Source organism: Nerophis lumbriciformis, linkage group LG27 (genome assembly GCF_033978685.3).
Source record: "Nerophis lumbriciformis linkage group LG27, RoL_Nlum_v2.1, whole genome shotgun sequence".
NCBI lineage: Eukaryota > Metazoa > Chordata > Actinopteri > Syngnathiformes > Syngnathidae > Nerophis > Nerophis lumbriciformis.
This window is the reverse complement of record NC_084574.2, coordinates 832,735-857,247: the sequence shown is the minus strand read 5'-3', so window position 1 is coordinate 857,247 and position 24,513 is coordinate 832,735. Positions and strand designations below refer to the sequence as shown.

The following is a 24,513-nucleotide window of genomic DNA, read 5'->3' as shown; positions in this document are numbered from 1 at the left end:
ACAGACATGACAGTAGTGAAGTCATCCAATCCCCCACCTTGTCAACATCTCCCCAAACTTGTCCCATTCATTTAGTTTTGTCTAACTATTAGTTGTAATTCATAACCTCCACCGTCTTGTACTGCAAGGTTTTTTGTCTATTCGTTTTTGTTACTAGGGTGTTATTATTCATGACCAGCCTTGTCAACTTGTTTGTTTGTGCTACATTTGTGTTGCATTTATCTTTGTCTATTATAGTTTTTCTCCTATTTCTGGGGCTGAGGTTGCTGAGGTAGTTAAAAAGTTCCTCGGTGGCAAGGCCCCGGGGGTGGATGATATCCGCCCGGAGTTCCTTAAGGCTCTGGATGCTGTGGGGCTGTCTTGGTTGACAAGAGTCTGCAGCATCGCGTGGACATCGGGGGCGGTACCACTGGATTGGCAGACCGGGGTGGTGGCTCCTCTCTTTAAGAAGGGGAACCGGAGGGTGTGTTCTAACTATCGTGGGATCACACTCCTCAGCCTTCCCAGTAAGGTCTATTCGGGTGTACTGGAGAGGAGGCTACGGCGGATTGTCGAACCTCGGATTCAGGAGGAACAGTGTGGTTTTGGTCCTGGTCGTGGAACTGTGGACCAGCTCTATACTCTGGGCAGGGTCCTTGAGGGTGCATGGGAGTTTGCCCAACCAGTCTACATGTGTTTTGTGGACTTGGAGAAGGCATTCGACCGTGTCCCTCGGGAAGTCCTGTGGGGAGTGCTCAGAGAGTATGGGGTATCGGACTGTCTGATTGTGGCAGTCCGCTCCCTGTATGATCAGTGCCAGAGCTTGGTCCGCATTGCCGGCAGTAAGTCGGACACGTTTCCAGTGAGGGTTGGACTCCGCCAAGGCTGCCCTTTGTCACCCATTCTGTTCTGAACTTTTATGGACAGAATTTCTAGGCGCAGTCAAGGCGTTGAGGGGATCTGGTTTGGTGGCTGCAGGATTAGGTCTCTGCTTTTTGCAGATGATGTGGTCCTGATGGCTTCATCTGGCCAGGATCTTCAGCTCTCGCTGGATCGGTTCGCAGCCGAGTGTGAAGCGACTGGGATGAGAATCAGCACCTCCAAGTCCGAGTCCATGGTTCTCGCCCGGAAAAGGGTGGAGTGCCATCTCCGGGTTGGGGAGGAGATCTTGCCCCAGGTGGAGGAGTTCAAGTACCTCGGAGTCTTGTTCACGATTGAGGGAAGAGTGGATCGTGAGATGGACAGGCGGATCGGTGCGGCGTCTTCGGTAATGCGGACGCTGTGTCGATCCGTTGTGGTGAAGAAGGAGCTGAGCCGGAAGGCAAAGCTCTCAATTTACCGGTCGATCTACGTTCCCATCCTCACCTATGGTCATGAGCTTTGGGTTATGATCGAAAGGACAAGATCACGGGTACAAGCGGCCCAAATGAGTTTCCTCCGCCAGGTGGCGGGGCTCTCCCTTAGAGATAGGGTGAGAAGCTCTGCCATCCGGGGGGAGCTCAAAGTAAAGCCGCTGCTCCTCCACATGGAGAGGAGCCAGATGAGGTGGTTCGGGCATCTGGTCAGGATGCCACCCGAGCGCCTCCCTAGGGAGGTGTTTAGGGCACGTCCGACCGGTAGGAGGCCACCGGGAAGACCCAGGACACGTTGGGAAGACTATGTCTCCCGGCTGGCCTGGGAACGCCTCGGGGTCCCACGGGAAGAGCTGGACGAAGTGGCTGGGGAGAGGGAAGTCTGGGCTTCCCTGCTTAGGCTGCTGCCCCGGCGACCCGACCTCGGATAAGCGGAAGAAGATGGATGGATGGATGGATATTATAGTTTTTATGTCGCCACCTCTTCAACATGTCCCAAACCTTTGGTCAACATAATAATGTGTTAATTCCACGACGATATAGCGGTATCGGTTGATATCGGAATCGGTAATTAAGAGTTGGACAACATCGGATATCGGCAAAAAAGCTATTATCGGACATCTCTAAAAATGACTCCTTTAATGTGCCTTACAATCTGGTGCGCCCTATGGTCCGGAAAATATGGTAAATTAAGTGTTTTTTTTTCTTTCTGACTAAATATAAATGTGTGCTTTATCTTTTGTACAGTTTGTTCACTTAAATGCGGCCGAGGGCAAGAAGGATGTACGAGGTACGACTCTCCTCCCCCCTTCCTGACCGACCCCCTGTGGTGTGCGACTAAACTTGCACACTTTTTCTCACAGGCCTCTTCAGACTGGACACCAGCAACGACGGGAGACACTTGACCAGCTTGAGAACTCCTTCAACCAATCATTATTCAGCCTAAGCCCCGCGTCAGACACACTAACCCAGCGTTTAAAGTTCCCCTTCCTCGCATCATTTTTTTACACCGGTAAGTGCGCCGTCTATTTCTTCAATCTCCGGCTCGATGGTTTGTAAAAGGAGTTGGGAGAGGAAGTGACGTCACCACAGCCAGCTTCATAACTCTGAAGGTAATCACTAGAAAGATGGAGTACATGTAGAGGCGCTTGTGGGACTCATGGTCATGTAAATACTACTTTTGTGGACCACCTCTGACATGTGTTGTCTATACATTGCGTTGGCAAGTCCGACGCGGTGGCGAAAGGGAACCACTGCACTTTTTCCATGCACAAATATAAAGTTCCTCTGAAAAAAAAAGCACTGCATGCCTTCTGTGACACGGACTCAAACCTGACTGTAGTACGTTGAAGTATTTGAAAATATTAGGCTAGTTTTGTGGTGAGTTGGTCGGTTAGCACTTTGTGTAAAAAATAAAGAAAAACGATGTTAAGTTGCCGAGAATTAACCTGAGATTTTTCCGTGGCATTACCTTCGTAAGGATATGGATATATGAAGATTATTGACCATTTAAGATAGCATGAGCATTCTCCAAAAACGACCTTTTAAGCACTTTAGGAATAATCAGCAGCTGGCATGATTTAGTCCTTGTAGTTCAACAGGCGGCCACTAGAGGAGGCACTTTCTTCAGCCACTAAAAACGTCAATTATCTGAAAGCAACTCCACTTATACACTTTGTAAACAGTTACTCTTTCACTTCTTCTGTCTCTATGATCTGTTTGAGTCATATTTTAAAAATGCTCATTTGGTTAGCTATGTTTGGTTGTTTTTCCGCAACATTTGGCTATTTATAATGTACTATAACAAAGTTTGCACCTAACAACAACATTGTCATGTCTGTATTATCATGTTTTGTTTTAAGTCATGTTTTGTTTAGTCTCTGTCTTTTCACTCCCTTGTCTGGTCACCATAGTTACCCATTAGTCCTGACAGTAGGTCGTCAGGCACTGTCAGGACTTGGTCCGGGGTGTGTGCTTTTCCAGGATGCAACGGAAAGTTGGCTCGTGCGAGACGGGAATGAAGGTACATGATTTATTATTATCAAAAAAAGGAATAAATGAAAGCGCGCACAGTGGCGGAGAATAAACTATAAAACCAAAAGACTATAGCAAAAAAGTACAAACAAAAAACACGCACAATGGCGGAGAACAAACTATGAAACCAAAAAGACTATAAATATGGAACAAAAACTTACTTGGCTTGGACAAAAGTAGTTGCTTGAGGAATTGACATGAAAAGAAGTATCAGGCATGAACAGAGCATAAATGTGTTGTGAGGTCGTCAGGACGAACAACAGGAAATGAATGAACTTAAATACTATGGACATGATTAACAACAGGTGCGTGACTCAAAACAGGTGCGTGACATGACAGGTGAAACTAATGGGTAACTATGGTGACCAGACAAGGGAGTGAAAAGACAGAAACTAAACAAAACATGACTTAAAACAAAACATGATAATACAGACATGACAAACATATGCACACAAGCATTATTTAATGTCTGAAATATGCTTTGCAGTCACACTCTCACTGGATGAAACACTTCTTTATCTTCTGTTTATTTGTTTCCACCAAAAACGTCAAAGGATTGTTCATGTTGCTTAAACTCACTCTTTTGTACCACTCAGTGCCAAATATGTCATTTCTACATATTCCCGGTTGAATATTGTGTCCTGGAATGTTGTTCCGACATCTGGTGACGAACTGGATTGTGACAATGTTGTAAATATGTTTGAATAAATGTGCTTCTTTGTACAGATTGTGAACTTTCTCTGTTATTTTTTTTTATTTGTGAGCATCATCTGGTTTTGACTAGAATATTTACACAACTGTTCTTTTCCTACACGATGGCTCTATTTCATGACAAAGCCAACGACCACACTGTTTGAGTCTAAATCTGCTAATGTTCTATTTAAATATTCACAGGATTAAACCCAAAATCCTTTAAATTTGCAGCAGTCCTTGGAATAGTAATTTATTTTTTTTAAACTACTATAAATAAATGCCTAGTGAAATATAAGATGTAGATGAAGAAACATATTTTTAAAATAAAAAGTGAGTTGCGGATACTAACACCTTGCTAATGTTCTGGCAAAACAAGTATTATTGTCAAACAGCTCCGTCTGTGTGTCTGTAATCACGTCTGTGCACTGATTTGTGTGTCTGTATGTCAATTTATGTGTGTCTAATCTGAGCTGTCTGTTTGTGTTTTAATTTGTGGGTCCCTATTGCGATTCGTGTGTGTAAAAATAATAATAAATCGGTCCGTAATTTCAAATCTATTTGTGTGTGTGTCTGTATTCAGATTGGTGTGAAGCAGGAACCCTGATTGGTTGTCTTTTTACACCTGATTGTTGCTACACAACAATCATGTGTATTGTTGTGATGAGGTGGCGACTTGTCCAGGGTGTACCACGCCTTCCGCCTGAATACAGCTAAGATGGGCTCCAGCCACCCTGAAAGGGATAAGCGGTAGCAAATGGATGGATGGAAAACATTAGTAGATCAGAGGCTACTCAGAAGGTGAGATAACTCCTGTCCAAGTTAAAGGAAATGACAGGCTGTCTTCTTTTAATAGATTTATTACAATATTTGGCCAGCTAGGTAACGTTTGCTGTGGTCTGGAACAACATGGCAGACAAACAACTATCAGAAATGCAGCAAATATTACATACAGATGTCATGATGCATGCAAAAATAAATTATATACAAAGAGGATAAAAGTAAAGGATATTAAATTAGCTCAAATATTGTCATGTCTGTGTGACCATGTTTTGTATTAGTTTTGTTTTGTTTAGTTATTGGACTCTTTAGTTTCTGGCTTTTCACTCCCTTGTCTTGTTTCCATGGTTACCCATTAGTTTCACCCGTTCCACGTTTGGACTCATTGTGCACTCTTGTTTGTCACCATAGCAACCCATTAGTTTTCACCTGTCACGTCACGCACCCGTTTCACGTTTTGAGTCACACACCTGTTTTCGTTAATCATGTCTGTAGTATTTAAGTTCATTGTTTTCAGTTTGTCTTTCTGGCGACATCCCACAATTATGCTCTGCACATTCCTGACACTTGATTTCATGTCCATCGTTCATGCTGCTCCTTTTAGTCCATGCCTAATACGTTTTTGTTTATTAATGCTACAGTTAGTGTTTTTTGTTGTTCATAGTTTCTGCCTTTGTGCAAGTTTTGTGTTTGTAGTCAAGTTTTGTACTTCCGCCCTTGTGCGCGCCTTTTGTTTGCATCCTTTTTTTGAAGTTAGTGTTTAAATAAATCATGTACTCCCCTTCACGCCACGTATGGTCCAAATCTTTTGCACCTCGGGAGAACAAACCACGCCACCGTCCAAGTCGTGACAAATATAGCTACAAATGAGGCATAATGATGCTTGCCTAAATAGCATTGATTAGCTTGCAGTCGTGTAGTGACCAAATATGCCTGATCAGCACTCCAACAAGTCAATAACATCAACAAAGCTCACCTTTGTGCATTCACGCACAGCATAAAACGTTTGGTGGACAAAATGCAACAAGTACTGTATTTTTTCGGACTATAAGTCGCAGTTTTTTTCATAGTTTGGCCGGGAGTGCGACTTATACTCCGAAAAATACGGTAGTGGAAGATTTTACATGTAAACAAACTGTTGCGTCACAGCCCACACTATGGTGAGTTCAAGAATCGCCGAAATTAGTAGGAAAAAACCGTGTTGGATCAAATAGTGTCAGCAGTGAAGCGTACACACAAACATATGAAACAGTGGTAGTTCTAACAATTGGGAAGGTTTGTGTCGTGTTTGACCTCAAACAAAAAACATACTAAAACAAAAAAATATATATTTCTATTTTCAATCCTTTTTCAAAAATGCCCTCAGGGAGCCACTAGGGCGGCGCTTAAGAGCCGTATTCAGAGAAAATGCCGTCGTTTATACATCATTTAATGTTTCTCTGCGGCCCGTTAGCAAACCGGTGGTTGGGGACCACAGATGTAAATTATTTATGGACAAAATAATCCCTAAAATGTGTTTGAGATGATGAGGGACTTTGTGCTAGGTACAGTACATAACTTTATTTGGCAGCTGAGAAGAAAGTCTTAATTCTTGCATTACAAATTTGTATTTTTTTATTTGTGTGCCTTACAAAGAAAAAAAATGGTAAAAATGTTTGCTAAACAATGGATGATAAGCCATTAGATCAGGGGTGCTCACACTTTTTCTGCAGGCGAGCTACTTTTCAATTGATCAAGTCGTGGGGATCTACCTCATTCATATATATCATTTATATTTACTTATTTATGAAATATATGTTTTTGTTAATAAGTTAAAGGTGTTTAATGATAATGCAAGCATGTTTAACACATATAGTTAATATTGTTAATAAATTAAAGGTGTTTAATGATAATACAAGAATGTTTAATACGTATAGTTAATATTGTTAATAAATTAAAGGTGTTTAATGATAATACAAGTATGTTTAATACATATAATTAATATTGTTAACAAGTTAAAGGTGTTTAAAGATAATGCAAGCATGTTTAATACATATAATTAATATTGTTAACAAGTTAAAGGTGTTTAAAGATAATGCAAGCATGTTTAACACATATAGTTAATATTGTTAATAAGTTAAAGGTGTTTAAAGATAATGCAAGCATGTTTAACACATATAGTTAATATTGTTAACAAGTTAAGGTGTTTAAAGATAATACAGGCATGTTTAACACATATCGATTCCTTTCTTTCATGAAGACAAGAATATAAGTTGGTGTATTACCTGATTCTGATGACTTGCATTGATTGTAATCAGACAGTGGTGATGATAACGTCCGCATTTTCGAATGGAGGAGAAAAAAAGTCCTCCTTTCTGTCCAATACCACATGAAAGTGGTTGGTTTTTGGCATCTTATTTGTCCAGCTTCCGTACTCCTTTGTATACACTTTACAAGAAATACATTGTCGGCAAACTCCGTAGCTTGCTAGCTTGTGCACGCCAGCTTTCTGAGACTCTTATTTTGTTAGCGCAACTGTGCAACTGTGCAGTCGGTCTTTGGAGTTTTGACGACAGGTACGGCGCCAGAGTCTGTTGAAATAAAGTGTTTCTCGCCTTCCTGTCGGTAATTTTAATGAGCCGGCAGCAGCCAGCGTCATCTCAGAAGACCCTCGGGTGCCGTGAATGTCAATCAAGTGACCAAAGTGACGTCATAGTGAAGATTTATGATCGCTCATTTTTAGGACTATTTTTTTAATGCCTGGCTTGGTGATCGACTGACACACCCTCCGAGATCGACCGGTAGCTCGCGATCGCCGTAATGAGCACCCCTGCATTAGATGATAGTAGGTGACGAAAACAGGACATTGCCATGTCAACTTCTAGATCTTTCTTTGTTACTAGGGTTGCAAAATTCCGGGAATATTCAAAGTTGGAAACTTTCCATGGGAATAAACATTGAATGCAACATGCTAGATCTTGCAGCATGATTATTAGCTAAAACCAGAGGTGTGGACTCGAGTCACATGACTTGGACTCGAGTCAGACTCGAGTCATGAATTTGATGACTTTAGACTCGACTTGACAAAATGTAAAAAGACTTGCAACTGGACTTAGACTTTAACATCAATGACTTGTGACTTCACTTGGACTTGAGCCTTTTGAATTGACATGACTTGACATGACTTGCTACTTTCCCCAAAACCCAAAGATGAAAAAGTTATTCGGGAGCGCTCCGTATTTGTCATTGTGTACTTGTCTATCAGCGTTGCGTGTGTCAGCTGGTGTGCTCTCAGTACAACAGCCAATCAAATTACATCTACTTTGTTTTCATCACACAGCATTCATCCAATCAAATTGTAGGACAACCAACGAAGAAGACATGTCCAAACCACACGCCAGTGAACAAAAAAATGATGCCTAAAATAATTTTGTTTGGGTATAAAAATTACGAGGTGGTCAACACAAAACGGTTTGCAGTATGCAACACATGCGGTTCCAAAATGACTGATGGAGAGGCAACAACTTCCGACTTCGTCCGGCATTTGAAGTTGCACAAAGAACGGTAAGTTTTGAATGTAAGATAACGTTTATTGGCTAAGTAACGTGACTTTTATTTGCTGTGTAGTTAAATCAGTGAGGCTGTAAACTCACTGCTAACGTTATAACGTTATTGCAAACACGGGAATCTGTTGCAGTTCACTACCTTATTCATACTTTTTGTTCAGTGATTTTTTTTAAGCAGGGTTACGTTAGTCAATATATCACACGTAACGTTAGACGGCGGTCAGCAGCACCGCGTATTTTAGCCACCTAAAAAAAGACAAAAATAGTCAAATAAAGGTCAGTTAAAATGTATACTATATTATGAATATGTGTTCCGTTTTAGCTAGCTTTCTGACACACTGTTGGTTGTTTACCTCAGTGGTCCCCAACCACCGGGCCGCGGCCCGGTACTGGTCCGTGGATCGATTGGTATCGGGCCGCACAAGAAATATTTTTTTTTCTTTCTTTTTTTAATTAAATCAACATAAAAAACACAAGATACACTTACAAGTAGTGCACCAACCCAAAACAACTCTCTCCCCCCTTTTGTTCTGGGCATTGAACATGAAGACTCTTCCTTCACTGTTCCGAGTGGCCATGAGAGTCTTGGCAGTGCCTGCCTCCAGTGCTCCAGTGGAGCGAGTTTTCAGCCATGGTGGCATCATACTACGCCCCCATCGTGCACAAATGACTGACAGACTCTTGGCTAATTTGGTCTTTTGCAAATGCAATGCAGCATAGGGCCCTGACATATAAAAAGTACAACTTTTTTGTTATGTTCACGTATATGTCATGTTTTTTCAATGTTAACACTTTTGTACAAATAAGTACATTTGCACTTTATTTTTCAATGTGTTTGTTCTGTAAAGGAATGAGTTAATGTTTAAAATGACTGGTTAATAGTGCTATTATAAAGTGCAATGTCAGCACAATTTTCTTTCCTGCAATTTAAAATGCACTTGTTTTAATAAATAAATACAGCGTTTGAAAAGCATACACAATCTGTGTTAATATATTAGTCTGTGGTTAAAAGGACTTGAAAGGACTCGAAACTCAAAATGCAGGACTTAGGACTTGACTTGAGACTTTCCAGTCTTGACTTTGGACTTGACTCTGGGCTTGCCTGTCATGACTCGGGACTTGACCCGGACTTGAGGGCAAAGACTTGAGACTTACTTGTGACTTGCAAAACAATGACTTGGTCCCACCTCTGGCTAAAACAACCCAATTTAATGCACATTCAGTAGAATTTCAACCCTACACTGTGCATTCCTCCATCACATGCACAGATAATTCCCAGCATGCTACAACTTGGTAACAAATTGTCACCAAAACACTTGGAAGAAATATAACGCGCTGTTATGATGAATACTTGAATACACAACTTTAATGAGCATATCTGTCTCCTGTAGAAAGAAAACAAAAGGCGTGGCCTGTTCACCTTTGACACAGGTGACTTAGCATGACTTTCTTTATTGTAAACAAGCGAAACATATTAGTCCACCTGGAAAACTGATACATGTTTTATTTTAACAAAGTGACTGTGTTAAAACTAGGGCACTCTCTTTGTATTTGTCAATTCTCCCATGTCATCATACTAAATGCAGTGGGTGAAAGGTCAAGGCATATTTCCTGAAGATGGCGTGCAGCAGATAAGGTAAGTTGCATCACGTGTTCACAACTCACAATGCCAAAGAACAAAGTAGCGTTCTGTATCCTGTATTCCAAAATGTTCCAATTCATGTTGGATGTTGCCTTGGCTGCAATATGAAGTGTTTAAACTGCGGCCACAGGATCCAAGATAAATCATGAAAGCTGAGGTAGCAAAGAGGTCTGTACTTGCAAGAAACTATATTCTTCAAGTAGTACCCATCCAAATGATGAGAATCACTAATCACTTGGCCCGGTGTATCAAATCAAGCACTTAGGCATGGAGACTGTTTCTGTGAAAGAATGGGCCGCTCTCAGTGATTTCCAGCGTGGAACTGTCATAGGATGCCACCTGTGCAACAAATCCAGTCGTGAAATTCCCTCGCTCCTAAATATTCCAGAGTCAACTTTATTATAAAAAAAAATGAAGAGTTTGGGAACAACAGCAACTCAGCCACCAAGTGGTAGGCCATGTAAACTGACAGAGGTCAGCATAGTGCAAAGACTTTCTGCACAGTCACTTGCTACAGAGCTCCACACTTCATGTCACCTTCCAATTAGCCCACGTACAGTACGCAGAGAGCTTCATGCAATGGATTTCCATGGCCGAGTAGCTCTATCTAAGCCATACATCACCAAGTCCAAAGTGTGGGATGCAGTGGTGTAAAGGACATCACCACTGGACTCGAGAGCAGTGGAGATGCCTTCTCTGGACTGATGAATCACGCTTTTCCATCTGATGGACCAGTCTGGGTTTGGAGGTTGCCAGGAGAACGCTACATTTCGGACTGCATTGTGCCCAGTGTGAAATATTGGTGGAGGAGGAATTATGGTGTGGGGTTGTTTTTCAGGAGTTGGGCTTGGACCCTTAGTTCCAGTGAAAGGAACTTTGAATGCTCCAGGATACCAAAACATTTTGGACAATTCCATGGGATGGCACTTCAACTTCATATGTGAGTAAAGGCAGGTGGCTAAATACTTTTGGCAATATTGTGTGTGTGTGTATGTATGTATGTATGTGTATATGTAATATATATATATATGTGTATATATGTATATATATATATATGTGTGTGTGTATATATGTACATATATATACTGTATGTATGTATGTATATATATATATGTATATATATGTACATATATATACTGTATGTATGTATGTATATATATATGTGTGTATATATATATATATATGTGTATATATATATATATATATATATATATATATATATGTGTATATATATATATATATATTTATGTATGTGTGTGATGTATCATGTTGTATGCATGCATGTATCATGTTGTATGCATGCATGTGTGATGTATCATGTTGTATGCGTGCATGTGTGATGCATCATGTATGCATGCATGTGTGATGTATCATATTGTATGCATGCATGTGTGATGTATCATGTTGTATGCATGCATGTGTGATGCATCATGTTGTATGCATGCATGTGTGATGTATCATGTTGTATGCATGCATGTGTGATGTATCATGTTTTATGCATGCATGTGTGATGTATCATGTTGTATGCATGCATGTGTGATGTATCATGTTGTATGCATGCATGTGTGATGCATCATGTTGTATGCATGCATGTGTGATGCATCATGTTGTATGCATGCATGTGTGATGTATCATGTTGTATGCATGCATGTGTGATGCATCATGTTGTATGCATGCATGTGTGATGTATCATGTTGTATGCATGCATGTGTGATGTATCATGTTGTATGCATGCATGTGTGATGCATCATGTTGTATACATGCATGTGTGATGTATCATGTTGTATGCATGCATGTGTGATGTATCATGTTGTATACATGCATGTGTGATGTATCATGTTGTATGCATGCATGTGTGATGTATCATGTTGTATGCATGCATGTGTGATGTATCATGTTGTATGCATGCATGTGTGATGTATCATGTTGTATGCATGCATGTGTGATGTATCATGTTGTATACATGCACGTTCCATATAAACACAAACTCAACTGAACTCCTTGACGATGTGATCATTTTCTCACTCATGTCCTAAAACAAAGTTGAGGCAATGGTAAATTGGGCTAAAGTGTGTGTGCAACATGAGTGTGTGCAACATGAGTGAAGTGTGTGTGTAACATGAGTGAAGTGTGTGTGTAACATGAGTGAGGTGTGTGTGTAACATGAGTGTTTCCCTCCCAGCAGTGTGCAGCAACAAGGTGTGTAGTGTTCCCCCTGAGAAGGAAAATGAGGACGTGTCTCCACATCTGCTTGGTAAATAGACTTTTTGGGGGCATTTTTAAAAAACATGTTGTATTAACAGTTTTGCTGTTATTATTATTATTATTATAAATCATTTCATTTACAGGTTCATCAATCAACAATTGATTAAGTCATTGATCACATGATCGGACCGGTTGTCACTGGTTCTTAAAGAGGGGGGGAGAGCCCCAATCAATAGCAGAAGTTCCTGTCCAATCAGGTTAATGATTGTCTTGTTATCTCAGATACTTAGTACTTGAGCGTGGAGTTTGGAGTCTGCCCTCCCCCTCCTCCCCTCTCCTCCCCTCCGATAAAACCTCATAGAAGAAGCTGCTTTGCCTCTTTTGGGCCCCTGGGTGCCACACGACACTTTAGTGTGGCCCTTCTATTGTGCAGACACCATGTTGACTCCTGCTGTCTTCTTCTGGCTTTGTGCAGCCTCTTATTGTCTTCTAGCCACTGGTGAGTCATCCTACTATTGTAGTACTCTTATCTGCTTCAGCAATATTACTATTGTAGTACTCTATCTGCTTCAGCAATATTATTATTGTAGTACTCTAGCTGCTTCAGCAATATTACTACTATATTTCTATTGTAGTACTCTTATCTGCTTCAGCAATATTACTATTGTAGTACTCTAGCTGCTTCAGCAATATTACTATTGTAGTACTCTTATCTGCTTCAGCAATATTACTATTGTAGTACTCTAGCTGCTTCAGCAATATTACTATTGTAGTACTCTTATCTGCTTCAGCAATATTACTATTGTAGTACTCTAGCTGCTTCAGCAATATTACTATTGTAGTACTCTCTGCTTCAGCAATATTACTATTGTAGTACTCTATGCTTCAGCAATATTACTCTTTTAGTACTCTATATGCTTCAGCAATATTACTCTTAGTACTCTATCTGCTTCAGCAATATTACTATTGTAGTACTCTATCTGCTTCAGCAATATTACTATTGTAGTACTCTGTCTGCTTCAGCAATATTACTATTGTAGTACTCTATCTGCTTCAGCAATATTACTATTGTAGTACTCTTATCTGCTTCAGCAATATTACTATTGTAGTACTCTAGCTGCTTCAGCAATATTACTATTGTAGTACTCTAGCTGCTTCAGCAATATTACTATTGTAGTACTCTTATCTGCTTCAGCAATATTACTATTGTAGTACTCTAGCTGCTTCAGCAATATTACTATTGTAGTACTCTTATCTGCTTCAGCAATATTACTATTGTAGTACTCTAGCTGCTTCAGCAATATTACTATTGTAGTACTCTTATCTGCTTCAGCAATATTACTATTGTAGTACTCTAGCTGCTTCAGCAATATTACTATTGTAGTACTCTTATCTGCTTCAGCAATATTACTATTGTAGTACTCTAGCTGCTTCAGCAATATTACTATTGTAGTACTCTAGCTGCTTCAGCAATATTACTATTGTAGTACTCTAGCTGCTTCAGCAATATTACTATTGTAGTACTCTATCTGCTTCAGCAATATTACTATTGTAGTACTCTATCTGCTTCAGCAATATTACTATTGTAGTACTCTAGCTGCTTCAGCAATATTACTATTGTAGTACTCTATCTGCTTCAGCAATATTACTATTGTAGTACTCTTATCTGCTTCAGCAATATTACTATTTTAGTACTCTATCTGCTTCAGCAATATTACTCTTTTAGTACTCTATCTGCTTCAGCAATATTACTCTTTTAGTACTCTCTGCTTCAGCAATATTACTCTTTTAGTACTCTATCTGCTTATGCAATATTACTCTTTTAGTACTCTCTGCTTCAGCAATATTACTATTTTAGTACTCTCTGCTTCAGCAATATTACTCTTTTAGTACTCTTTCTGCTTCAGCAATATTACTCTTTTAGTACTCTTTCTGCTTCAGCAATATTACTATTTTAGTACTCTCTGCTTCAGCAATATTACTATTTTAGTACTCTCTGCTTCAGCAATATTACTCTTTTAGTACTCTCTGCTTCAGCAATATTACTATTTTAGTACATCTGCTTCAGCAATGTTACTCTTTTAGTACTCTGCTTCAGCAATATTGCTATTTTAGTACTCTCTGCTTCAGCAATATTACTATTTTAGTACTCTCTGCTTCAGCAATTATACTCTTTTAGTACTCTCTGCTTCAGCAATATTACTATTTTAGTACTCTCTGCTTCAGCAATATTACTTTTTTAGTACTCTATCTGCTTCGGCAATATTCCTATTTTAGTACTCTGTTTCAGCAATATTACTATTTTAGTACTCTCTGCTTCAGCAATATTACTATTTTAGTACTCTCTGCTTCAGCAATATTACTTTTTTAGTACTCTCAGCTTCAGCAATATTACTCTTTTAGTACTCTCTGCTTCAGCAATATTACTATTTTAGTACTCTCTGTTTCAGCAATATTACTATTTTAGTACTCTCTGCTTCAGCAATGTTACTCTTTTAGTACTCTCTGCTTCAGCAATATTACTTTTTTAGTACTCTATCTGCTTCGGCAATATTACTATTTTAGTACTCTGTTTCAGCAATATTAGTATTTTAGTACTCTCTGCTTCAGCAATATTACTATTTTAGTACTCTCTGCTTTAGCAATATTACTTTTTTAGTACTCTCTGCTTCAGCAATATTACTATTTTAGTACTCTCTGTTTCAGCAATATTACTCTTTTTACGCTTTACTGCAAAGAAATGATCGCATGAACTTTTCATAATTCCCTCCTAAAACATTTGAGTAATGCTTCATTTGGACGTTCATTTGAGTCTTTATTATGAAAGCTTTTTATTTTGTTTACAGTAAATTTATGTTACAGAATTTTTTGCGTTTTAATTTTGTAAACAGAATTTTATTTTTCTACACAAAATGAATTGAATTGAATAAACAAATGTGAGCAACCAATCAATGGTGTTCCAGAACTAAACCTACGAGGTGCTTCTGTCTAAATTTAGCCAAGTAGTATTTACATTTTGAAGCAACAAATATTTCCTCACTGAATTTTTCTGCACTGTATTTTTTTTTTAGACTGAATTTTAAAACAATGGATATTTTACACTGAAATTTACGGAGCCCCTAAAGGGACATGGGTGTGTTTTTATTTTTTTAGACATGTATCTTGTGCGCACAAGAAACGTTTTAAGTTATAAAAAAAATAAAAAACTTTTTTTTATTATTTTATTTTATTTTATTTTATTTTGTTTTTTTAGACATGTTTCATGTCTAAAAAAAAACAAAAAAACATTATAAAAAATGTTTTCCCCCATGTCCCTTTAGGGGCTCCGTAGAAATTTTATACACTGATTTTTTTTATACTGAATTCCACACATTACATTGTAATCCACTAAATTGTTTGCACTGAATTTCTTTACACATCATTTCCATACACTGAATTTTACACTGAAATTTACTGACTTTTTTTTTACATTTGATTTTTTCTGCACTGAATTTTTTAAATCTGAATTTCCTACACTGAATTTGACATAATGAATTTTAATCCGCTGTATTTTTTGCACTGAATTTCTCTAAAAATATTTCAGTGATTTTTTTTTTTCAGAATTATGTGCCACACTGAATTTGTATACAATGAATTTTGCACTCTAAATTTTAAAAGTTGTATTTTTTTTTACACTCATTTTTTCTGCACTGATTCTTTTTACATTGAATTTGTCTGCACTGAATTTGTTTTACAGTGAATATTTTGTACACTGATATATTGAACTTCACACATTACATTGTAATACACTATATTGTTTGCACTGAATTTATTTACACACCATTTTCATACACTGAAATTTACTGACTTTTTTTTTTTACATTTTAATTTTTCTGCACTGAATTTTTTAAATCTGAATTTCCTGCACTGAATTTTTTTTACACGAATTTGACATACAGAATTTTAATCCGCTGTATTTTTTGCACTGAATTTCTCTAAAAAGATTTCACAGTGATTTTTTTTCCTGAATTATTTGCTTTGAATTTTTTTCACACTGAATATGTATACCGTACAATGAATTTTGCACTCTAAATTTCAAAACAGTATTTTTATTTACACTCATTTTTTTCTGCACTGATTCTTTTTACCCTGATTCTTTTTTACATTGAATTTGTCTGCACTGAATTTATTTTACTGTGAATAATTTATATTTTAATTAATAATAATAATAATAATATTTTATTTTATACACTGATTTTTTTACAATTAATTTTAAAACACTGAATTTAAGCAAATTACGTTTTTAAACACTGAATTTAAACAGAATTTTAAAACATACAGATTTGCTCACAAATTTGGTTGAACAAAATTGTCAGCATAATTTGATGAATACATTTAGACGATAAAAAAATCTAGTTGAGAAGAATGAGTACCATAAATGCAGAGTTAAGAAGGCGTTGGTAATAAAGACACAAATGAAGGCAGTCAGTGGACACTGCAGCCAATGAGCTGTGACGTGTGCTGATGGAATCATAAAGTGACACGTCAGCCCATCTTCAGCCGTATCAGACCAGGAGCGTGTCATGCCCAGTGCGAGGAGTAAATGTTATCAAGTGGAACACACCCAGTTAAAGGGCTGCTGATTGGATCGGCTCCTACTATCTTCTGCCAAATGACGAGTGAACAGAAATAATGGCATGAACGTTGCCTCACACTTTCACAACTCTTCTTTCACTTTGACACTTCTAACAAGTGTTTTGAGGAATGCTTCAAGTGGCTCACCAAATGTGTGCAAAGAAGTGTGTTTAGGTCACAGGTGTCTAACTCAAGGCCCCGGGGCCACATCTGGCCCACCAAAGCCTGAAAATAATATGCATTATTAAAGTACTTAATATCTCTATCCATCTGCATTTTCACAGAAAAATATAATTTTCAGCCTTTAAACTTTAATATGATCTAACACGGTGTTTCTTAACTAAAGGGCCATTAGCCATTGTTGGGCCACGAGCGCCCCCTAGAGGGCAGCCAAAAAAGATGTGTTTCTCAGCTGTGGTCCGTATGGGCCGCTCAGTTGTAATACACTTTTCCACCACGTGTGGCAGTAATGGCAATCTCAAACAAACACGAGTCTTACACAGGTCATAGAGAAGTCTCCCAAGCGCAAAAATTATGACTAAAATGGTGACGTTGTGTTTTCACTTTCATTTGCACTTTACATTTTTGGGCTGTTTAGTTAAGGAACATATTTATTTCCATTTATCTCTTTTAGCACAACAAAATTATACGTACTTTTTTTGGCAGTCATTTATAATAATAATAATAATAATAATAGATTTTATTTGTAAAAAAAAAAAGCACTTTACATTGAGCAAACAACCTCAAAGTGCTACAGTGTATTAATAAAAATAAAATAAAATAAATACAAATAAAAACTAGAACAGCCTAATAGCCAGAACTAGCACGCATAAATCTAAAAAAAAAGGCTTTTTTAAAAAGAAGGGTTTTTAAGCCTTTTTTAAAAGCATCCACAGTCTGTGGTGCCCTCAGGTGGTCAGGGAGAGCGTTCCACAGACTGCGAGCGGCGGAGCAGAGAGCCCGGTCTCCCATTGTTCATCTATGAGTCCCTTCTTATGCAGTACATTTGGGTAGCACTTTTTTTTCTAATCAGCCTGACCTAAGCCTCAAGTTTTATTTGTTTATTTGTTTTATTTTTTTTAAAAGAAGGGTTTTTAAGCCTATTTTAAAAGCATCCACAGTCTGTGGTGCCCTCAGGTGGTCAGGGAGAGCGTTCCACAGACTGCGAGCGGCGGAGCAGAGAGCCCGGTCTCCCATTGTTCATCTATGAGTCCCTTCTTATGCAGTACATTTGGGTAGCACTTCCTTTTCTAATCAGCCTGACCTAAGCCCTCAAGTTTGTGTTAAATAAATAATCTTTGCGGTCAACACATGCTTTCATATCATTTGACAAGGTTGTAAACTGTAAGTAGGTTGGATATAATTAAATATAATAAAAAGTAAGGGTAAGATTACTGATTCAGTGTTGGGCTCCGGGCCCCTCTGTAGTGGAAAAGTTGGGTCCCGAGGTCAAAAAGGTTAAGAACCTTTGGTGGAATATTGCAACAAATATTAAATCATCATACATCTTAATATTTTCAGTTAAAATACAAAAAAAACCACTTGAATATTTGCTTGACTTACAGTAGGAAGAGGATTCATATGGCCCCATTTGTCACGCTTTACCTGACACATGAAACGTGACAGATTTGGGAGTTGCACTATCCACTTTGGCCACCAGATGGCAGTTTAATGTTGAACATCTTAAAATGTGTTTTGTGCCAATTCCAACTTTGACCACAGCGGCAGTTGCTATGTAGAGTGGCACTTTCCATCATTTTCAGTGGAAGTGCTTCAGCATGACGCATGTGTTCATGTGCTAAGTGGTGACGATGTACAGCAGCGGCTTTTTCAACGGCCTGCAGCACATTCTAAAGATACTATTAAAAAAACAAAAACAAGTGGAATAAAAGCGCAAAGAGGTGACATGTAACGAGAACAAGTTGCAATGTTGACTAATAACACAAACATGTTTGTTTCTCTAAAGATGTCATTTTTCAAAAAAATAATAATGAATTAAAATCAATGTTATGAATTATTGACTCCAATTACTTCACATCAAATGATATTATATATAACTCTGAAATATATGTCGGGGAAAATATAGCATGTTTAATGTTTGTGTCGTATAAAAACTGTTCTCTTTGACAAAAAGGGCATAAAGCGAACAAATAAACATGAAAAAAAAAAAATTTAAAATGATAATCAACTGATAGATCTGAAGTTGATCTATAGACTAAGTGTTAAAAGTAAAAACAATTTTAAAAATTACTTTTTCAACACTTTAATGAGTGGGGCCCTTCTGGATCCCCAATGAAGTTTGTGGGATTTTTTTAAACTGTTTTTGCTCAAAAAATAATGATGAATTATTGACCTATTTAAGGCTCCAAATTCTCTTTATCACATTGTCAACTCAGAAATATATTTTAGGGAAAATATTGCATATTTTATGTTTGCACCATAAAAAAAACAAAGTTTTTGTTGTCAAAAAGGGCATAAAACAAAAAAAATAAAAATAAGTTACCATAAAAAAAAAACAATAGAATATGATAGTCGACTGATAGATTTGAGGTTGATTTATAGACTTAAGTGTTAAAAGTAAAAACAATTTTAAAAATTACTTTTTCAACACTTTAATGAGTGGGGCCCTTCTGGATCCCCAATGAAGTTTGTGGGATTTTTTAAAACCGTTTTTGCTCAAAAAATGATGATGAATTAAATCAATGTTGTTATGAATTATTGACCTATTTAAGGCTCCAAATTCTCTTTATCACATTGTCAACTCAGAAATATAATTTAGGGAAAATATTGCATATTTTATGTTTGCACCATAAAAAAAAGAAAAAGTTTTTGTTGTCAAAAAGGGCAAAAAACAAAACAAAAAGAAATAATAGAAAATTATATTCGACTGATAGATCTGAGGTTGATTTATAGACTTAAGTGTTAAAAGTAAAAACAATTTTAAAAATTACTTTTTCAACACTTTAATGAGTGGGGCCCTTCTGGATCCCCAATGAAGTTTGTGGGATTTTTTTAAACCGTTTTTGCTCAAAAAATAATGATGAATTAAATCAATGTTGTTATGAATTATTGACCTATTTAAGGCTCCAAATTCTCTTTATCACATTGTCAACTCAGAAATATAATTTAGGGAAAATATTGCATATTTTATGTTTGCACCATAAAAAAAAAGTTTTTGTTGTCAAAAAGGGCATAAAACAAAAAATAAGTTACCATAAAAAAAACCAATTAAAAATGATAGTCAACTGATGGATCTGAAGTTGATCTATAGACTTAAGTGTTAAAAGTAAAAACAATTTTAAAAATTACTTTTTCAAGACTTTAATGAGTGGGGCCCTTCTGGATCCCCAATGAAGTTTGTGGGATTTTTTTAAACCGTTTTTGCTCAAAGAATAATGATGAATTAAATCAATGTTGTTATGAATTATTGACCTATTTAAGGCTCCAAATTCTCTTTATCACATTGTCAACTCAGAAATATAATTTAGGGAAAATATTGCATATTTTATGTTTGCACCATAAAAAAAAAAGTTTTTGTTGTCAAAAAGGGCATAAAAAAATTAATAAAAAAATAAGTTACCATAAAAAAAAACAATAGAAAATTATAGTCGACTGATAGATTTGAGGTTGATTTATAGACTTAAGTGTTAAAAGTAAAAACAATTTTAAAAATTACTTTTTCAACACTTTAATGAGTGGGGCCCTTCTGGATCCCTAATGAAGTTTGTGGGATTTTTTTTAAACCGTTTTTGCTCATAAAATAATGATGAATTAAATCAATGTTGTTATGAATTATTGACCGATTTAAGGCTCCAAATTCTCTTTATCACATTGTCAACTCAGAAATATAATTTAGGGAAAATATTGCATATTTTATGTTTGCACCATAAAAAAAAAAAGTTTTTGTTGTCAAAAAGGGCAAAAAACAAAACAAAAAAAATAATAGAAAATTATAGTCGACTGATAGATCTGAGGTTGATTTATAGACTTAAGTGTTAAAAGTAAAAACAATTTTAAAAATTACTTTTTCAACACTTTAATGAGTGGGGCCCTTCTGGATCCCCAATGAAGTTTGTGGGATTTTTTTTAAACTGTTTTTGCTCAAAAAATAATGATGTTATGAATGATTGACCTATTTAAGGCTCCAAATTCTCTTTATCACATTGTCAACTCAGAAATATATTTTAGGGAAAATATTGCATATTTTATGTTTGCACCATAAAAAAAACAAAGTTTTTGTTGTCAAAAAGGGCATAAAACAAAAAAAATAAAAATAAGTTACCATTAAAAAAAAACAATAGAAAATTTTAGTCGACTGATAGATCTGAGGTTGATTTATAGACTTAAGTGTTAAAAGTAAAAAGAATTTTAAAAATTACTTTTTCAACACTTTAATGAGTGGGGCCCTTCTGGATCCCCAATGAAGTTTGTGGGATTTTTTAAAACTGTTTTTGCTCAAAAAATAATGATGAATTAAATCAATGTTGTTATGAATTATTGACTTATTTAAGGCTCCAAATTCTCTTTATCACATTGTCAACTCAGAAATATAATTTAGGGAAAATATTGCATATTTTATGTTTGCACCATAAAAAAAAAAAAAAGTTTTTGTTGTCAAAAAGGGAATAAAAAAAATAAATAAAAAATAAGTTACCATAAAAAAAAACAATAGAAAATGATAGTCGACTGATAGATTTGAGGTTGATTTATAGACTTAAGTGTTAAAAGTAAAAACAATTTTAAAAATTACTTTTTCAACACTTTAATGAGTGGGGCCCTTCTGGATCCCCAATGAAGTTTGTGGGATTTTTTAAAACTGTTTTTGCTCAAAAAATAATGATTTTATGAATTATTGACCTATTTAAGGCTCCAAATTCTCTTTATCACATTGTCAACTCAGAAATATAATTTAGGGAAAATATTGCATATTTTATGTTTGCACCATAAAAAAAAAAGTTTTTGTTGTCAAAAAGGGCATAAAACAAAACAAAACAAAAAAAAAGAAAATTATAGGCGACTGATAGATCTGAGGTTGATTTATAGACTTAAGTGTTAAAAGTAAAAACAATTGAAAAAATAACTTTTGTTTTAACACTTGTACGAGTGGGGCCCTTCCGGGTCCCCTATTAATTTTGTGGGATTTTTTTTTAAACTGTCATTGCTCCAAGAATGATAATGAATTCAAATCAATGTTATGAATTATTGATTAAGACTCCAATTACTTCACATCAAATATTCCACTTTGACATTTTTGGGGGGGAAATATTGCACATTTTGTATGTTTGCCTGTAAAAAAAAAAAAATGTTTTCACAAAAAAGGCATAAAACATAAAAAAAAAAAAAAAAAGTTTACTTGCTATCAACATATAAACCTAAAGTCTAGAGATTGAAGCATTGAATAATAATAATACAAATATATATAAGACATATTTTTAACATTTGTATGAAAAAATATGTTGGTTTTAAAAATGAAAACTATCCAAATGCTTCAATGTTTCAGTGTGCGAGCCTCAGTGTAAAAAGTCTTTCCACTGAGTTTTGTCCATGACAGTCCATCTGACTCTTGGACCCCCCTTGGTGTCCACAGGTGGCGCCACGGGACCCCGACTCAACAACAAGCAGCTGTACAAATTCAGCTACACCACCCAGGTGCTGGTGGCCGGGGCCCGGGGCCCGAAGGAGGGCGGCGTGGGCTCCAAAGTCTCCAGCGACGTGGACGTCCATCTCTTGTGGCGAGACCCTCGTGACCAAGACGAGCAGCTGATCCAGTTGAAGGTGCCTCTGGCAACTAACCACACACCTGGCAACTTTATCACCCGTTTTCTCTCCTAAACACGTCCAACTAACCACACACATGGCAACTTTATCACCCTTTTTCTCTCCCAAAGATATCCAACGTGAGAGCGGACCACGCGTCCCAGCGGGCCCAGAAGGAGAAGAATGTCCTCCATGGAGGCAACATTGAGAGTCTGCTGGGCAAAAGTAGACTGGCAGCGCTGACTAAACCTTTTTATGTGCACCTGCGCAATGGAAAGGTAACACTCACTTACCTTTTATTCCGTCTCATCCAAGGAAAACAAGCTTCTCTTTTTTTTAAAAATTGAAAGGCAGTGGTGTCCAAAGTGTGGCCCACAGCTAATAATGTTGGCTAATATGAGATGTTTTGCTCATTTTGCAGCGTCAATTATTGTATACCTGTTAGCATGCTAACGTTAGCATGCTAGCTTTTTTATTTAGCTAATTTTGTAGGTACACATCATAGACGCAGCATGGAGCGCTACTGCCTACTGGCGCTGACGAGACGCGGGGCGGCCATCTTGGAGTGGTGATCAGTGCAATTCATTTGGCAGGAGCAATGACATTTAATTCATCTTACCTCACTGAATACCACTGATTTTCACCCCCCTTTTTTGTCATACGTGTAGCTATGATAAAGGACACATGTTTTATTATTCATAGTTTGCTTAACAGTAATAGAATATTCTTATATGCTATAAATGACCAGATCAAAACTGGGAATATAATCCCAGAGAAGGGTCAGCTATTTTTAAATTGAAGAAACAATATGATTAGGTTATATATACATAAACAATGTATGAATACATTAGATATCTATACATCTTATAGACCGTATCTCTGTTGCTGCAGCAGCAGAGAGTTTATTCTGTCTTGACAGATGTATTGATAAAATGTATTGATATTTTGTATTAAATTCTTCCCTTAGATGATCATGTTTACACTGATTGTTTTATATGTGTTTTTATGTATGTTGCTTTGGATAAAAGCTTCTGCCAAATACTTCAACATAAACATAAACACCTGAAAGTCTTTATATCAGCTAAAATCTTATCTTTCTAATCTTATTTTATCTTTAAATTGTATTAATTTAATTGACAAGCTATTCTATTATGCTCATACTCTTGTTTGCTAGCGGCTAGGATTTCAGTACTATTGAAGATCTTTGCTCCTTCTCAACTCTGTGCTAATATTCTTTTCACAAAATACAACCAATAGTACGTTAATGTTAAATCTTACTTGTGAAAAGTAATCCCCCGATTCCTATTTTCAACAGTCCGCTCATTTGAGCAGGAAAACACTGAACACCATCTTTGTTTTCTACCCGTCAACTGTCAGTTTAGCATCTTTGTTTTCTACCCGTCAACTGTCAGTTTAGCATCTTTGTTTTCTACCCGTCAACTGTCAGTTTAGCCTCTTTGTTTTCTACCCGTCAACTGTCAGTTTAGCCTCTTTGTTTTCTACCCGTCAACTGTCAGTTTAGCATCTTTGTTTTCTACCCGTCAACTGTCAGTTTAGCATCTTTGTTTTCTACCCGTCAACTGTCAGTTTAGCATCTTTGTTTTCTACCCGTCAACTGTCAGTTTAGCATCTTTGTTTTCTACCCGTCAACTGTCAGTTTAGCATCTTTGTTTTCTACCCGTCAACTGTCAGTTTAGCATCTTTGTTTTCTACCCGTCAACTGTCAGTTTAGCATCTTTGTTTTCTACCCGTCAACTGTCAGTTTAGCATCTTTGTTTTCTACCCGTCAACTGTCAGTTTAGCATCTTTGTTTTCTACCTGTCAACTGTCAGTTTAGCCTCTTTGTTTTCTACCTGTCAACTGTCAGTTTAGCCTCTTTGTTTTCTACCCGTCAACTGTCAGTTTAGCCTCTTTG

At 37.0% G+C, this 24,513-nt stretch overlaps 2 protein-coding genes across 8 annotated transcripts in view; both read left to right on the top strand.

The window, feature by feature from the left end:
• Positions 1 to 3,901, top strand: part of LOC133570256 (tetraspanin-5) — a 28,501-nt gene extending 24,600 nt beyond the window's left edge. The window contains exons 9-10 of the mRNA XM_061923076.2: positions 2,079 to 2,121; positions 2,195 to 3,901. Coding sequence (XP_061779060.1) covers positions 2,079 to 2,091 — 13 coding nt within the window. The 3' untranslated portion in view covers positions 2,092 to 2,121; positions 2,195 to 3,901. The remainder of the gene's footprint in view (positions 1 to 2,078; positions 2,122 to 2,194) is intronic.
• A 5,732-nt stretch (positions 3,902 to 9,633) lies between these two features.
• The window catches only part of mttp (microsomal triglyceride transfer protein), a 93,174-nt gene continuing 78,294 nt past the window's right edge, over positions 9,634 to 24,513 (top strand). For 3 of the 7 annotated variants that reach the window (XM_061923078.2, XM_061923082.2, XM_061923081.2), the window contains exons 1-4: positions 9,634 to 10,962; positions 12,205 to 12,276; positions 22,429 to 22,616; positions 22,730 to 22,876. In XM_061923078.2, coding sequence (XP_061779062.2) covers positions 10,839 to 10,962; positions 12,205 to 12,276; positions 22,429 to 22,616; positions 22,730 to 22,876 — 531 coding nt within the window. In that variant the 5' untranslated portion in view covers positions 9,634 to 10,838. Of the gene's footprint in view, positions 10,963 to 12,204; positions 12,277 to 12,562; positions 12,727 to 22,428; positions 22,617 to 22,729; positions 22,877 to 24,513 lie in introns of those variants that run through there. The other 4 variants (XM_061923083.2, XM_072916334.1, XM_061923079.2 and 1 more) reach the window with 3 other exon arrangements.